At 41.1% G+C, this 17,956-nt stretch overlaps 1 protein-coding gene across 1 annotated transcript in view; it reads right to left on the bottom strand.

The window, feature by feature from the left end:
• Window positions 1-6,511: 6,511 nt before the first annotated feature.
• Window positions 6,512-17,956, bottom strand: part of P3H4 (prolyl 3-hydroxylase family member 4 (inactive)) — a 46,150-nt gene continuing 34,705 nt past the window's right edge. The window contains exons 6-7 of the mRNA XM_083147303.1: window positions 12,115-12,201; window positions 6,512-7,183 (exon numbers count right to left, since the gene is read on the bottom strand). Of these exons, the coding sequence (XP_083003429.1) occupies window positions 7,046-7,183; window positions 12,115-12,201 (225 nt within the window). The 3' untranslated portion in view covers window positions 6,512-7,045. The remainder of the gene's footprint in view (window positions 7,184-12,114; window positions 12,202-17,956) is intronic.

Here is a 17,956-nt window from a genome sequence, read left to right on the forward strand (position 1 = left end):
TTGACCAAAAAAACGATGGTCATTAAAACCATGAAAAAGAAGGCTTTTTTGCATAAAAGATTGCTCAATTTATAAAGTATTATACTTATGCGTTATACTGAGAAACAGAAGGAAAGCTCTAATAATGACTTTTTTTTAAAGAAAATACATAAAGTTATAGCTATGCACCCAGGTATGCCTTTTTTCTGGAAGCCCTAGTGAGTTTTCATGCATGGAACCCCCCTCCCCTATTCCTCAGGTCTCCACACTGCATCTAATTCAAAACAGTCTCTTCATATACAGTACTACCTACTCTCCTGGATCAGCCAGAAGGCTCCCATTCCCCATGCTTTTGGACCCAGCCACCACTTTACGGTAAGGCAAGTGGTCCGGGTGGCCGGTGATGTAATTCTTACAAAATCTCTTCATCCTAGCCGTGGCCCGGCTGTATAATGCTGGTAATCTTGACATTGCATAGCGTCCCCAACCCCTGTAACACATGTAACATTAATTGCAATGGTCATTTAGACTAGGCATGTTCCAATGTTCTCTAGAGAATTAACAGTTCTAATTCCACTATGGTGGGGGGATGACCTTCATTTTAGGCTGTTATGCATGTTATGATGTGTATGTGGGCTGTTGGTACATCAATTAAGCTGTTGTGCACTGTTCAGAACTCCTAGGGAGCCACAATCACATCAGTAACTGGTACTACTGGCATGGTTGTGGCAGTGTGGTAGGAAAAGTCAAGGCAAACGGTTTTGCATTCTGAGCAGGTCGACATTCTGACTGCATAGCGGTTGGCGGAATATAAGGTTCTTATTTCTCCATGAGAAAATTGAGCATGACTTCTCCATCTTCACGAGTGTTAACTTCTCCTTGTTGTCTAAGATGATGTTGTAGCATTTCAGTATTTTCTTAAATATGATGCCAGCTTGCATGGGTTTGGCATCTTTAAAACAGTTGCTATTCACTGTCGCCTATGCGCACTCCCTACTTTGCAAAAACATGTCACATGTTTCTCCTCTGGAATGTGTACAAATGCTTCTATATTTTTACATGTTGTAGGTCCGGTTTCTATCCATTTCACAGTTCATATAGAATAGAATTGTTTACATACCAACGAATATGGCAGATTACTTTACAGTTGTGATTACTTCTCCTCAGTAGACTGTATAATGCTCTGACCACCATTTTGCTCTGGATTGTACTGTACTTTCACCTGGAACACTGGGCCTAATTCAGAACTCACTGTCTGCTCGATTATTGAACGACTGCGCATCTTTTGCATTGCACACGCGCATACTGTGAATAAATATCTGTACGCATAGTAGTTGCAGTTTGACTGACAGGAAGCCAGCCTTTAGGGGCGTTAACATGGCATTTTCTGAGTGTGATTGTGAAAACGCAGGCATGCACAGGCATTTTAGGCATGGTTAGCAGATTAGTGAAAACCTTAGATTGGAGCAGATGAAAAAATAGTGTTAAATGTTTAGACTTTTGCAAATGGATCTGCGAATGCATCGCTATATGGGGGCGCAAAGGATCGATGGTGCTTCTGAACTAAGACAGATAATTTGCTACAATCACTGCTGTCCTTGCTCAAAAGCCCCCTTGTATGTGTGATAGCAGTGTGCATGGAGTGTGATGGGGCCTACACACGGGGCGATTATCTCTCCATGTGTAGGGGCCATAGCGATGTGCGGCCCCTCGCGTCACTACCGCCTGGTGATTAATATCCATCATGCTGGTTGGAAATGCCTGCACTAAACTGAGAGGTGTTGCACTCTCTGGCATTTCTCAGCCCATTCCTTTGTACCTGGGTCAAGCTTAGACTATTGTGTACATCTCCACATACTTACATACATGAGCAGCATCTTTACTTTGAATTTCCATGTCTGATAGTTCTGGCTAGTCAGACACATCACTGTGAGTTTGGCAGTAGCACTTGCCTGCCACAACCCGACCTGGGCTATATAATATGGCAACACTTCACTTTACTGATCACTCCTGTAGTGTACGGGTAAGAGAGCTATTCCAGTTACCTCTACGTAGGATGTACTGCAGTCCCAGTCGCTCAGGTTCTTTATTCTGGGTGGTCAGGAGGAGCCCTCTTTGCCAATAAAGACTGACAACGATATTCAACTGCTTGGTTCAAGGTTGCCGGGGGAACAATCAGCCCTGTGCCGCTTGTCTGAGTCCCGATAAGTGACACACACTGTCCCTGTGGGGTATTCCACTCCCTCTTGGACTGTCTCCATTTTGCATCCATTTTGGACCTCCTTTCTCTTCCCTATACAGATCCCTCCTGTCCCACACAGAATCCATAGCTCACTACTTCAATTTCTCTTCATATTGCCACACTAGATATATTGTATTTACCAAGATTGCCCTCCATCTGGGAGTTCCAGAGACAGGGGGTGTAGAGGAGGATTCAGAAAGGTCCAATAATTATATAAACTCAAAGAGACCTTCCGCACTCCATGGAGAGAAGGCAAAAATAGCTCACATTTGTGAAGATGTGGATTCCAAAAGAGGCAAATATAATACAATACCCCACTGAATACTTATAGTATAAGAAAAAGCTTATTGCTGGCCACAAATCAGACCAACTTTCCTCCAACCACCCAACTAGTTGCTCGGATGAAATAAAAACCTGGTACTGGATAGGAGCAAATGTAATTTGTAATTAAGTCATTTGTTTCCCAAATCTGAAAATAGACAACAGCTGTCACTCAGACAATGTACTGTCGTTGGACCTATTTGATTTAAACAATTTTATTGAATGTTTTTGTCCATTCTCCTGCGTTTGTGAGCAAATTGCTTATTGGCATTTGCCCCCACACAGTACCAGATTTTCAGTCCAACCAACCAACTAGTTGGATGGTTGGAGGAAAGTTGGTCTGATGTGTGGCCAGCATAATTATATTGTCCCATATGGCACATACTGCTGGAATGCACAATGTGTGATAACGCCCCATTACCCATTTGGGGGGGGTCCAAAAGCAGCCCCCCTCCTTTCGTTTCCAGGATACTATGATATTGGGATCTTTATAGAATGTGTTTACGTGAATTATATTTTATATGACTTAATATAAAATACTATGCACTGTACACACGTACAGATTTTCTGTCCGATCTATCTGGTGGGAACAAAAACCTGGAAATGTATGGGAGCGTAGGACAATCAAAAATTTCCACCCAAATGCGGGAAAACAGAAAAAAATATATGGTTTGATGTGTTATATCAGAATGATTTAAACAATTTGTCTGACTGATCACTGTCTGTTTTCCAGCGTTTGGGATCAAATTTTTGATTGTCATTTGCTTCCATACATTTCCAGGTTATTGTTTCCACCAGATAGATCAGACAGAAAATCTGTACGTGTGTACGCACCTTAGTTATAATTTTGTTCTTATACAGTTTGATTCATGAAACCCCTGTACATTAATTTAATCACTATACAAGAACACACAAATATCACAGTAACCAAACCACCATTAACATAAAAAAAAATATTGTTGCTGTACATTACAGCTTATTTTTGTACAATATTTTTAATTGAATATTTTTAAATGGAATTTATAGCACATACTAAGTATTGCTCTTTCCGAACCTTATACCAAAATCACAGTCTACAGAAGAATAGAAAATATGTCAGCAGCTGTCTCTATCCACTGTCACATTGCTGTCTGGTTACACATTAACATGGGTTATTGGAGGGAACTTTCACAGCCACAGTCAGGCCTCCTCCCTAAGCAATCTGACTCCTTGTTTCAGTGACACACCTGTATGACTAGTGGCAGCTCCCTGCCTTAGAGGCCTATGTGTGCTGACAGGACAAGTGTAGGGCTGAGTGGAACACAGGCCTCCTAATCTTTTTTTCCTTTTCACAGTACAGAAAACACATGAAGCTATAAACTTTCTATCTCTGTCTTGTCACATAAACAGTTTCGATTGGAGATTTTTTTTGTTGCAGATGCTGGAGTGGGTAATCACCTAACCTGTCCTTTATGTGATTTTTTTAAATTGTTTTCCAATAAAAAAATTGGTCTTCCAACATGCTCCGTGTTGCGCTCCATTGACAGGACATCCGCCGCACGGCACTTCCTTCTGAGACCTATTTCCGGGTCCCCGGCGCCAGCACGCCAAACGGCGTGATTCGTCCATCTACCTCACTTTTGCTATTTAGGTAAGCACATTGCACTGAGTTTTTGTTATTGCACATCCACCTTGACAAAGGGGTGTTATATACCCCGAAACGTTGGTATGCTTTTTTGCTGAATTATATTCGTTTGAAAATTTCCCAGAGTGCCGCTGCTTGTTTCTTCGCTTTACCTATATATATATCAAAATATAAATTATACCCGCACAGAATAAATAAATATGGGCGGAGGGGGTGGGGCAGAGATGCCTGTGTATGGGGCTTTCTGTTGCTGTCCCTGGGACTCCACAAGGGGAAATCAGCATTCGGAGAAATGCTAGAACTAGGACTACACTCAGGGGGTCTTGGTGGCTGCAATGATGATTGGGACCATCGGCAGACAGCCATATACAGAGATGACGGCGGTATTTTGAATTTAGCATTGACCGTGAGCCAATGAAAGAGCTGAGTTGCCACTCTGCAGCCGTAATGCTGCAAGCTCTGTCCCTCTAGGGATGACTGCCTGTGGTCCTCTTCATCAATGTTACCGGTAAGCTGCAGCCTGTAGGGGATGCAGGGGGAGTGGAAGGTGAGGCTGAAAGTTCAAGGAGGTGGTGCAGGCAGGGTGTGCATGGTTATGGAACAGCGTGTTCGCGTGTGTGAGTGAGACTATGGGGGCAGAGTGTGCATCTATGAGGGCAGCGTGTGTGTGTGGTAGTGGGGGGCCCTGTCTATTTTGTCAATCCCGGGACCCACAAATTCCGATGGTAGCCCTGCCACCTCCATACACAGGAAGAAAAGTAAAACCAAGTTTCTAAGTAGATGGGCAATTTTATTGTACATCATAAAATGAATGCAATAATGAAATGGCTTTTAAAAATAAAAAGGATAAATGAGCAAAACTAGGTGTAAAATGTAATGTCTTCATACATGCAGCAACTACAAATAAGACTTGTGAATCTACAGAATAGGAGTTTTCTGATACTTACAGGTAACCAAACCAGGTGTTTTAGCATCTAGATCCATATACAACTGAGCTTCACAATATAAATGTGCTGCGCTGAAACATGGATATCACTAAAACTTGGACTGTTAGTCTGCCTTGAGAATATATATATATATATATATATATATATATATATATAAAATCAGTCATAATGATAATACATGCCGTTTTAAATACAGGATATACAGTATAAAATGCACATTTGTATTCCATGAACAATGCAGCCCAAGACATAGGGTGGTGCTGGAGTGCCTCCTAGTGGTTACCAGCATAAACGACTCTCAAATAAATGTAACTTTTTCCAAAAAAACGAATGAACCACCAACTAAGGAAACACTTGATTTAAGACCATATTTTAGCTTTATAAATTCACTTGATTGTGGCCAATCTCGGTCTATAGTTCAAATGACCTATGTGCATTACTGAGGTAGGAAATACCATAAATTCATTTTTATTTCAGTATAAAGGCTTCCATACACTATGCAATTTGGGCCGATTCCATGCGATTTCGGCACTTGGGCCAATAAATCACGTGAAATCGTCCCAAAATCGCATGTGTGTGACATTTGATCTGATCCGATGCGCGGTCCCGTGCGCATCGGACCGAATCAGGAGGTCGGACGTTCAGCATGTACGATGACATCCGACCTCCTGCAGCGGGCAGGTGGGCAGCAGCCTCTCTGAAAGCGGGGGGTGCCGGTGACAGTGGGTGGGCGGCGATATTAATCAGATTCAGCATGCTGTCACTGTGCAGCGGGCGGGCAGCGGAGGCTATTACATCTTTAAAATAACATGTCAAATGACTATCTGGCTTCTGATTGGCTGAGACAGCGCACTCTCAGCCAATCAGTGGCGTCTTCCTCAGACAATCAAAAGCCGGACAGTCATTTGACATGTTATTTCAAAGTTGTAGTAGCCGCCGTTGCCCGCCCGCTGCACCGTGACAGCACGCTGATCATCACCACCCCCGCCCCACTGTCACCGGCATGCCCCGCTGCAGCCAGAGATGCTGCTGCCAGCCCCCACTACCGCTGCTCACCGGCACCGCCACACTGTTCCTCACCGCCTGGCAGCTCCCCAGTTTATTTTATATGTGATAAATCGCATGCGATTTATCACATGTAACAAATGGCACATCAAGTGCCAAATTGTATGTGAGCCTCCCGGGGAGCTACCGGGCGGCTCGCATGAGAATTGGGTCCGACTTGTCCCTAGGACAAGTCGGCCTAATGTATGGGGGCCTTAACTAGTGACATAACAAAGGCAAAAAGGGATGTCACTAGTTCCTAGGGATCTGGTTTTACATATTTCTTCAAATACTAACTAAAATTTTAATTATACCTAATGGTTTCAAGATAGTGAAGGGGAGAACATTTCGATATACAGTTTTAGATGATTTTATTACTCATAACATATCAGAGGCATCAGTATTGTACATTGACCAAAATTGATAAAAACAAACAAAACAAAGACAAACCAGTATAACAAATTTTCTGAATAGTCCCTTATAATTCCTGGGTGATAAATAGGAGCATAGTTGTTCCGAAATGATGCTGACTCAAAGTTACAAAGTTAAGAGATGCAATGATGTCTACAGTTTGTTAGAGGCACTAGATATTCCTATGACCGCAAAGGAATAACTTCTGCTTAGGCCCAAATTGCAGCATTCAAAGCGCAGCCTGTGGGCAATGTGTGTGCTCATACATGCAGTAACAGGAGCCAGAAGCCATAGCCTGGCCTGAATAGGATAATTGCCTAATTTGTCATGGTTTCCCATTACGAACAGTGAGACATGTTTTTTTTATCTCCAAACATCTTTGGCATGTTTTTGGTCCCAATATGTTAGGGGTAACCCGGGTAGGAATAAGCACAGATAAGACTCTCTTACTAAACTGGTTTTCATAAAAGTTCAGATTCATTTCACTGATAAGTCCCCTTTAGATTTGGGTTGTGCCCACCACTCAGCATAAATTCCTTCTTCATAATCCCCCTCCCCTTCAAATTCTGCATCAGACGGGGGAACTTCCGTGTCCTGTACCACTCCAACTTCAGCCTGCAAAACAATGTGAAAACGCTCAGCAACTTAGCACAGTATTCCTGTAGTTCTGTACTGTAGTGATAGAATTGGATCATCAGACAGCCCTATCAGTAACAGATAAAGCTTTCTGCTAGGTATCTAGTCAGTACTTATCAGTGTAATATATCATTGCTGTTACTATAACAACAGGTTAACTTCCTACTTAGAACAAAAAGAACGGCCAAAGTACTCATTTTATGGTCTTTGCAATGTTTCCCAGGTGATATGATGGAACTTATGACCGACATACAACTATATATAAGTGGACTTTATGACAAGACACTAACTGGAAAAAAATGTATACTTATCCTGGGGACAGTATTTACATAGAAAGGAAAAAGATGCCTTCAGTTTTATTACTTGTACTTGGGAAACATAAATGACTTAATACATATGTATCCCTACAATAACCTTTTTGGAAGGAAATGTGTATCACTGGTCAAATCAACTTTCTTAAAATATTCACAAAAACATGTGATTGGCAGATAGAGGCGTAAAGAAACCCAATTTTTAACATCACAGACATTTTTAGGAAATCTATACATTTTGTGAGATAAATACAGGATTTCTATAATAGGCCAATCTAAAATCCAGCAAATTCATGCAAAATAAACTCATTAACCATCAACCACATAAGCTCTTATTCAAAAATAGTTTTCAAAATGAATCAGGCAAAATTATTATTAATGAGTTACCAGCCCGTCAAAATGAAGAATCTCAGCACTGGTGGCTCTGCAGCCAAATGTAGCAATAATTTAATTGTTCCATTGGGTGTCATCATGAGGCCACCGACATGCAAAACACTACTATTTTCCCCATGGAGGTGCAGAGCAGATTTTATTTTAGAATATTATAATTCTAGATTATAATGAAAGTATATAAAGCGGGAGTCAGGCAAATCCTGTGAAAAGCCTACCTTAAATACACACGGCCACCCTAAATACATGTTCTAGCCAGTTCCCTTCCATATCTGCAACTGGCTAAAAAATACTTTATAATATACTGATGTTTGTTAATTCTACATCCTTTGAGGATCTATTTGCAAACTACAAATGGCTTTTCTCCAGTATTTAGCTGGAGAAAGCCTAAAAAAATCCAATTAAAGTACAGGACGAGTCTCCCGTACCGGGAGATCTTTTATCCGAAATACTCCAAACACTGTGTTTTTTTAAAGAATATTTCTTATTTTTCTCTGTCCCCCCCGCCCCTTTTTTTCATACTTACCTAGTCCGCCGAGGTCGGGATCTTCTTCAGCATCTTCAGCAGTCCCAGGAGTACATTGTGCAATGTGCACCTGCAAACTCGCAAAATGCACCACTGGGACCACTGAAGAAGATCCTGAAGGCTGCCGTGAACGCCAGGGGGTAAGGTAAGTATGCTAAAAATATATATATATTCCAAAAAAACAGAAAAATTCCTTATCCAAAATGCTCGGATAAGGGATACTCAACCTGTAAAAGGAAAAGTGCAGAGAAAATCATAGATTTTTCATTTCTCTGTTCTTATCCTGCATCCCTTGTTGAATTTAATGGGGCTAATTAGGGACAGTTTTACCATAGATTAGAGAAGCAAAGCTTTCCCCATTTTTCTGACCAACATAACACCATCTGTAGATTGCATTATGTCTTTTTATTGGATACCAACCCTTGAATATATGCAAGCTCGACTCAGTATATCCATTAAGAATTGTATATGCTTTGAAAAGGGATTATTCTGTCCCTCTCACTGTTGTTTGTCCATCATTGGCAATGTGGACTGGTTATGCCACCAGTCATGAGTAGAAGTGAACTTTTTTAATTTTACTGTGTTAGGGACAGTATAGGTTTTCCGAATATATGAACACCTGTTTGCTTCATGGAGTATGCATACAAACATTGTCAGAAAGAAAGCTCACCAGCGTATGTTTTTCTTAAGGAAACTACATTCATCTGGTATGTGCAAGGGAACTCTGGTGAAGTTCTATTCTTGTATTATCGAAAGTGTTCTCACTTATGGTGTTTTAGTATGGTTTGGCTCTTGCTCTGCCACTGAATGTAAATCTCTTCAGAGAGTGGTACCGACAGCAAGTAAAATAATTGGGGTTGCTCTATTGAGCATCCAACATGCATATGAAAATCGGCTCCTCTCAAAAGTGAGGAACATTTTGAGGGATCCTTTGTATTCTACTGGAGAGCTGTTCTCCTTATTACCATTGAATAAGAGATATCGCTCGATTTTGTGTAGGACGAGACATTTTAGAGATTTTCTTTCCAGAGGCAATTCGTACTTAAGTAATTAGTGGGAGTATTGATTGAAGTACGGTTCTGTAGTCTGATGTTGTTGTTTTTTTCCTTCTTGTTTTTGTCTATGCTGTACTGTTTTACACCTGAATTTCATTAACTGTTGATATTTTATATAGACTACACTCTCAAATGCATTTGATGACAAATAAAGATAATATTACAGGTCGAGTATCCCGTATCCGAATATCCGTTATCCGAATTATTCCGAAATACGGACATTCCAGAAAGTGAAAAAAAAATTTTTTTTTGCTAAAAACTCACTGGGGACATTTGTAACAGCATCACTGGGGACATGATATGTAACTGGCACTATATATGTGCAAGACAATGATTGCTTGGCATTCAAATTCAGTGCTGAGATAGTACACACATTTTGTTTCACGTTTTGAAACCTTGTTTTTTGAACAATTAAAATATATTTGTGTGTATTTTATGTGGTAATAAAATATATTTGTGTGTATATTATGTGTTTATACAGCATAAATGCAAGATACTTCAAAATACATCATTGAAATATTAAAATATTCCGAAATACGGAATAATCCGTTATCCAAAATTCTCCTGGTCCCGAGCATTTTGGATACGGGATACTCAACCTGTATTAATTATCTGTTCGATTCAGAGTTCTATTGAAGATGGGCTGTTACCCATAGCAACCAGATTCTACTTATTTATCACCCTCTAGGAGATAACAGAATCTGATTGGTTGCTATGGGAAACATCCCATCTCCCAACAGAACTCCTATCTTAGTAAATTTACCACATAAGGTGCCCATACACATCTGATTTGGGACGATTTCACACAATCCCGTGGATCTGGCTGAGAAATCGGCCCAAATCAGATGAGTTTAACATCCCCCTCTGGTCTGATGCGCGTTCCCGTGTTTATTGGCCCTGAGACGAAGACTCATCCCCCCCTCACGGTGGGGGGTAAAGGGGTTGCATGCGATACATGGCATGTGAAAGGACCACATGCGATCCTGCCACCTGGGAAGCTCCCGGGTGGCTCAAGGGGGGATGGATGGATACATCGCAGTAGTGTGTGGCCACCTTTAGTGACTATAATGTTGTGTCAGTGGTGTATTCATAATGGGCGCAATGTCCGCGGTGCACACGGAGTCCCAGAGGGGCCCACACCACACCTATTTTTAACACTTACCCTTCTGGAGTTCTGTGACGAGGGCAGCAGCACTGCCAGAATTACTAAAAATGGGTATTATCCGAAAATATTATGTATAACCCAAATCTATGTAGAAGGGACCGAATCAGGAATCTCTGATCCCTGCTGCGATCCCTCCTGTACCGCTGCCGGCCTCATCCCCCATAGGTTTCTATGGGGATGCAAAGCTTCTCAATGTATCAACATCATCGGTCAGCAGTGCTTCGCATCCCTGGGCTACCACCATTCTGAGATGGCGGTAACCCATTGTAACCAATGGGCTACGGATTGCACTTTCACCGCGCATGCGCCGACCCCCCCCCCCCCCCGGCTCAGCATATTGTAGGGACGTGCTCCTTTCGGTGCCCTGTCCATGTACGTCATGGATGTCACATCCCGCCAATAGGATCGCATATTACAATGCGATCCTGAGATTTTCATTATTTTTTTTAATTAAACTGACTTGTTCATATTTTACCATTTCATTGGGCATAGATGGAGAATATAATATTTTACTGAGCGCAGCAAGGCACCGTGCCTGAAGCATGGGAAGTGCAATGAGCCACGAGAGGAGTTGTGGTGAACTACTGTAATACCGTGTTCATGTCAACCTATGTCAACACAGACAACAAAAAAACTGAACACTTATGTCAACCTTTTTCATGTGTCGACTTTCTGCCTGTCGACCAATAGTGTTCCACCTATTGACTGTTAACCTAATGCTGGTCGGCCTAATGATCCACATCCCCTAAAGGAATGCTCACTCTCCAATTTATTGTAAAATAAAGATTTTTACCTTAAATGCATTTAAGGGTGTAGTTTAGTGAAATTCTCAGTGTCCCCCTTTCCTCCTGATGCCGCTGCAGAGGTCAAAGCAGCATCAGTCTCTCTCACAAAGGGCAGGATGTACTAACATACATCGCCGCGCCTCCGCCGCGATGCCAGCGCATATGTACTAACATATGCGGCTGGCATCGCGGTGCGGTGGTTTGCGGGGGATCTCCGTCACCACCTGGGCTCTGCGACATCCCCTCCTCCCCCCTGCAGCCGGAAGGACATCCTGGCTGTGACATGCTGCTGGGGGAGGAGGAGCAGCACAGAGTACAGGGGAGGGGGGTGCGGCCAGCAGCCAGCGATAGAAGCCCATAGGCTGCTATTGGGTATTGCCACCCTACGGTGCGGCCGGGTTTTAGTAAAAATTTGAAAATGCGGTAAAACGTGGGTTTTACTGCATTTTCATCATAGTACATCCCGCCCCAAGAATGGTTGTTACCACCAACAGCAGCATGCAGGGGGGGAGGGGGGGGGAGATCCAGTACTACCGCCTTCAGCTGCAAGCTAGGGTGGGGGAAGGCACTACTGAACCCTTAGAGGTGTGCATTCATCAATTATAAAGCACAGTTAAACCAGGACCATATTTTGTATCACACAATAGGTATAAGGTACTTTCCAATACTGGCACTTACCTCATCATCATCCCGTCGTAAGAAGTCCTGAGCAAACTGTAACAGCTGCTTGTGCCGTGTGGTCTGGTTATTATATTGCAGAGCTTCCTGTCAACAAAAGAAACATTGTCCCCACAAGATGAAAGAAAGTCAGAAGGGTTTGTTTACCGATACTTAGGTGCATTTTACGTGCATGCAAATCACTGCAACCGGACACAATGTTTCTTCATCTACGGAGTTAAATTTAAGAAATGAAATGAAGTGTACTATTGATTGCTAAACTTTAGTGCAAACTTTGATAATTACTGCAATTCTAGAAAATGATAAAGGAAATACGCGAAAGTACTGTAAAGCCATGTCCACCATTTTTGTTTTAGAAGTTTCTCTGCATAGACCCAATTCCAGTTTTCGTTCAGGATTCGTAATTAATGTGTATAAAAGGTGAGTGCTGAATAATAATCTATAATATAAGTTATCCATGTTTAATGAACACGTCTTTATAGGATAAGTATTTTACCAAGATCCTTTAGACACTCAAAGTAACATATTTATGAGCAGTGCACTGTACGTATTATTATTTAAGGTTGGCACTACGCAGAATGCGGTGAAAGAAAACAATGTTCCAGATGGCAGGCTTTGAATTTTTATAGTTTTACAATACAAGAGGCATTTGCTTCAGACTCAACTATGGTTTAATATCAAAAGAATTTACAGGTAATACTATGACAAAATGGAAGATATTGTTATGTGGGAGGAATTATTTGAATGAACTTCAACGAGTCAGTTCTGCTCCAATGTAGCAGGACTGCGCAGACACCTTCTTATTCACACAAAACAGCAACATTTCTACACCAACTCCGAGGTACCTACTGGTGTTAGTGGAAGGGTAAATGGTCACTAGGTCGACATGACATGACAAAGGTCAACATGCAATGGGTCAACAAGGTTTTTTTTTTTTTTTTGTAATAGTTTTTTATTTGATTTTCAATATCTCAATACAAAAAATACACATAGATAAAAATGACATACCTTATACATACAACACTAAACATACATGGTCTGACTCCATATTGCACACTAAATCTTGATACATTATATCCAGATACCCATCCCCACATTGCAGCCTTATAGCTCTACATCCAAGGAGATTTTACTTTCGTGGTATACCTCTGTCCATCACAGAAACAGAAAAATTCTTACACATTTTCCCCCTTCACCTATAAGCAATCATAATAACTATTTCACATGTGATGTTTTAACCCTTTTAACTTTTCTTCTTCAGAACTTAAATATCTATATATCTTATATGTTTTTTAAAGTGATACCTGTGCATATTGTTTTTATCCACCAAAATACATTTATCAATCCCCTTTCACCTGTACCCCTCATTATGTCTTTTACACCTCTGAGTTTTTAATCCTTTTTAACTTTTATTCTTCAGTACTTAAATATCTATATGTATATGTGTCTATCTTTTATGTTTTTTAAAGTGATACTCTGTGCATATTACTTTTTATCCATCAAAATCAATTATCATTTCAATTCTTTTACCACTAACACTTTATATATCCAAAATCTGTGATATAATGTGCATAGTCTATTTAACTATTTTACCATCACACTTCTATTTTTTCATAATTCCATACTATATTTACCATATATTAAATCATATCTAATTTCCATAATAAACAGATCTATACCAACATCCCCATATTCTATAGAACTTCTCCATACTGTTTCTTACAAGATAGATCTCTTGTTCGTTTTTAAATACTTCATTAACAAGGCGGATCCAGTCCTTCCCTACCGGCACCTTATCGGCCATCCAGGTACGGGCCAAGCATACCTTTGCCAATGAGGTTAACACAATTCCAAGCTTCTTCATATCAGCAGGAATCCCACCATCAGACAAAACTCCCAATACCATAAAACAAGGGGAGAATGCCTGCTGCGGGAAGCCCAATTTACCCATAACATCTTGTACCTTAACCCAATATTTTTGAACTTCACCACATTTCCATATTAAATGCCAAAAATTGCCAGCCATCTGTTTACACTTAGGGCACGGGGAGGGTTCTTTACCTGAGAATTTACTTATTCTTTGTGGGGTTAAATATGTCCGTTGAACAATATTATATTGTATTTGCTGTATTCTTAATGAGTTAGTGGAAATTTTTATATTTGCCAGGGCTATATCCCATTCCTCCTCAGTTAACTCAGGTATATCTATTTTCCATTTATCAATGAGATTATTAAGCCCATCCTCATGTATTTTACCCATTATCTGTTTATACAATTTAGCTGTGTTCTTTTTATTATCAGTTTTTTTTATTAAGATCTTTACTGGGCTATCCTGGATCTCTTTTCCTGCTTTTTTAATATAGTTCTCTATAGCACTTTTTAACTGTAAATACCCGAACAATTCCTTAACTCCCCACCCTAACTCCGCTTGTAGCATATTAAAAGGTTTCATTCTATTTTGTTGTACTACTTGTCCAATGGAATTTATGTCAAGTTTATACCTCAATTGTTGTAGTTCTCTTTTTTGTAAGGTATCTAATGAAAAAAATGGCTGTATCTGGATCAAGTCCCTTATATCCATATCTATCCGAGCACCACCTCCGTACTTTAATAGCTTGATTTACTAAATGTGGATGTTTTTTCCGGCATCGGGACGTTAGGATAACCTGAAGAGATGAACAGCCTGGCATAGCGTGGTCTATCATTTTCACTAATTCTTTCGTTTGACCTTCATCCCTTAACCACTCCCATAGATGCCCCAACTGAGCCGCAATGTAATATATTCTAAAATCCGGCAATGCCAATCCTCCTTTATCCCGATCTCGGGTGAGTACATCGTATCCAATCCTGGGAGTCTTATTCCTCCAGACAAATGAGGTTAATATCCCTTTTAATTTCCTAAAGATTGCGATTGGGATATATACCGGGGAATGTTGTATAACGTATAATATCTTCGGAAGGATTATCATTTTTATTAAATTAACTCTACCTATATTGGTCAGAGGTAATTTCATCCAGTTTTTACACTTTATCTTAACCTGGTCAATCAAGGGAAGAAGATTCAATGCGACGTACTCTCCCGAGTCAGTCGATATATTGATACCCAAATAACAACAGCTACTTACTCTAGGAATATCGATATTTATCTCATAGGATTCCTCCCCATCCTCTAATTGAGCCATAAGGAGATGTGACTTCTCTTTGTTAATCACTAGACCGGAATAAGTTCCGAACTCTTGCAGATAGGACAATATTCGGGGGAGGTCCCGCTGATAGTCCGGCATGCCTACCAGCAAATCATCGGCATACAACGAAACTAGGCCCCCCATCTCTCCCTCCCCCCCATCGGGCGAGTTAAAATATTCTCTGAGCCTACATGCCACTGGCTCAATAGCCACTGTAAAGAGGGAGGGGGAAAGTGGGCAGCCCTGTCTAGTTCCCCGCTTTAAAGGAAATCTATCCGAGACATACCCATTGATAGAGACTCTAGCCGTAGGCTGCCAATATATGGAAAATACTCTTTCTATAAAGATGGATCCAAATCCAAACCCCTCCAACACCGCTCTTAAATAGATCCACTCCAACGAATCAAAAGCCTTATTCGTATCAAAAGAGGCCACCGCTATCTCAGTCCGTATCAATGAGGCCGTTTGCATGTATGTAAACACTCTTCGGAGATTAATGGCTGTAGACTTGCCAGCCCTAAATCCCGTCTGATCTGTATGAATTATTTCATCCAGAACCGAATTCAGTCTCCCTGCTAATATCGACGCGTAAATCTTTGCGTCAACCGTCAGCAACGAGATTGGACGATATGATTCTGGTTTTAATGGATCTTTGCCCTTTTTAAGAATGACACTAATTACGGCTTCTGACATAGACCTCGATAGGGTGGCCTCCCACTCTGTCTGCTCGAAAAGGTACAATAATCTAGGGGCCAGAGTGTTTCCAAACGCTCTATATAACTCTGCCGGAAGTCCATCTATTCCCGGGGCTTTTCCCCCTGCCAATCCAGCAACTGCTACCTCAATTTCCTCCAGACTAACCGGCTGTTCTAGAAATTCCCTTGATTCTACTGTTAGTTGTGGTAGCTCCAGCTTATGTAGATAATTCCTACATTCTTCCCTGGTAACCGTAACCTTCGACTTATATATCTCGGCTAGATGGTCAACAAAGACCTCCGCTATTTTGGGGGTTTCTGTCACAATATCCCCAGTTATAGTACCTATTTTTGAAATTATGTTAGATGGTTTATCCGAATTAGCCATATATGCCATCAATTTGCCAGCTCTATCCCCATTTAGATACTTTCTATGTGAGGCTTTTACCAGCCGGAATTTTGCCATCTCCTGAAGATGTGTAGTCCAGGCCTTTTGGGCTATCAGCCACTCCTGTTTACTAGGTTCCTCTCTATCTATCTGATATTTTTGTTCCAACCTTATCATGCTTTGTTCCAGGGACAGTTCTTTTTCCCGGATCTGAGTCTTGACATAGGCAGTCCTCTTAATCAAAATACCCCTCAAGTAAGCCTTAAAAGAATCCCACACAATCAGGGGGTTAGAGGTGGTATTATTATTACCAAAAAAACCATCTATTTCAAGACTGATCTCTGCTAAATCCCCCAACCTAGTCAGCCATATTGATTGAAATCTCCAGTATTGGCAGCCCCGACATGGCTGAGGATCCAACTGAAATGTTAAAGGTGCATGATCTGAGATGCCTCGGCTACCATATTCTGCCTCTGAGATTTTGTTGAGAAGTTCCCTAGAAGCAAATACCATATCGATCCTAGAGAAATTATTATATGTTAACGAATAACAGGAATACTGAGTTTTTCCCGGGTGTTTCTCCCTCCATATCTCAAACCACCCAACTTCTGCAACAAATTTAGCAAGGGAGGAAATCCCGACTGGACTACTTTTTCTAGGGTTCCAGATATCTAAGCTATAATTCAACACCATATTGAAATCACCCATACATAGAAAGGAATTTTCTGGTCTTGCTACAATAAAATTTAATGCGCTACGCACCACATCAAATTGAAATGGGGGTGGGACATACATCCCAAGTATATTTAATCTGACTGAATTTACTATACCTTCAAGAAAAACAAACCTACCATCCTGATCTATCTGGGCAGTGATATGTTCATATGCAACCGATTTTTTAATCAATATAGATACCCCTCGAGAGGACGATGTGAATGATGAATGAAAAGCGGCTGATATCCAAGGGCGCTTTAAAGATAACAATTTATCTCCACAGAGATGGGTTTCTTGGAGACAGATAATATCTGCCTCAAGACTTTTACAATACTTAAGTACCAATGACCTCTTGATTGGATCATTAAGACCCCTAACGTTCCAAGTCATGATTTTCACCATTACTCTATTCTAGTGGATCTTTCTTAAGTATGTAAATCCAGACCAGAGCCACAACTAACCGTAAAGGCATCACTTGTGATCCCTGCCTCCTGTAATTAAAGGCATGGATATAGACTGGATAAAGGGCAAATAAACAGAGCAGACCATACAGACAAACAACACTTAACATAACCTCCCCCTCCGCCCCCCGCCCTGTATAACCTCCCCAGTAAGGCTTACCTATAATTCCCCAACAACAAAAACCACCCTAGCCTATCCCCAAGGGCTTTTACTTATTACCACGCTTAGCACGGCCAAACCTCCGGGCTCCATAGTTCAGAATGGAAAAACAAAAGGGAGGGAAATTATTTCCCCCCCAACATCATTTTACAGCATCTCCCACCGTCCCCCTCCGCAATCAGAACCCCATCAGCTACTATTTCTGCTCCCCGGACATATATACTTTTGCCGGATAAGAC

The sequence above is a fragment of the Crinia signifera genome, chromosome 6 (genome assembly GCF_055691185.1).
Source record: "Crinia signifera chromosome 6, ASM5569118v1, whole genome shotgun sequence".
Classification (NCBI taxonomy): domain Eukaryota; kingdom Metazoa; phylum Chordata; class Amphibia; order Anura; family Myobatrachidae; genus Crinia; species Crinia signifera.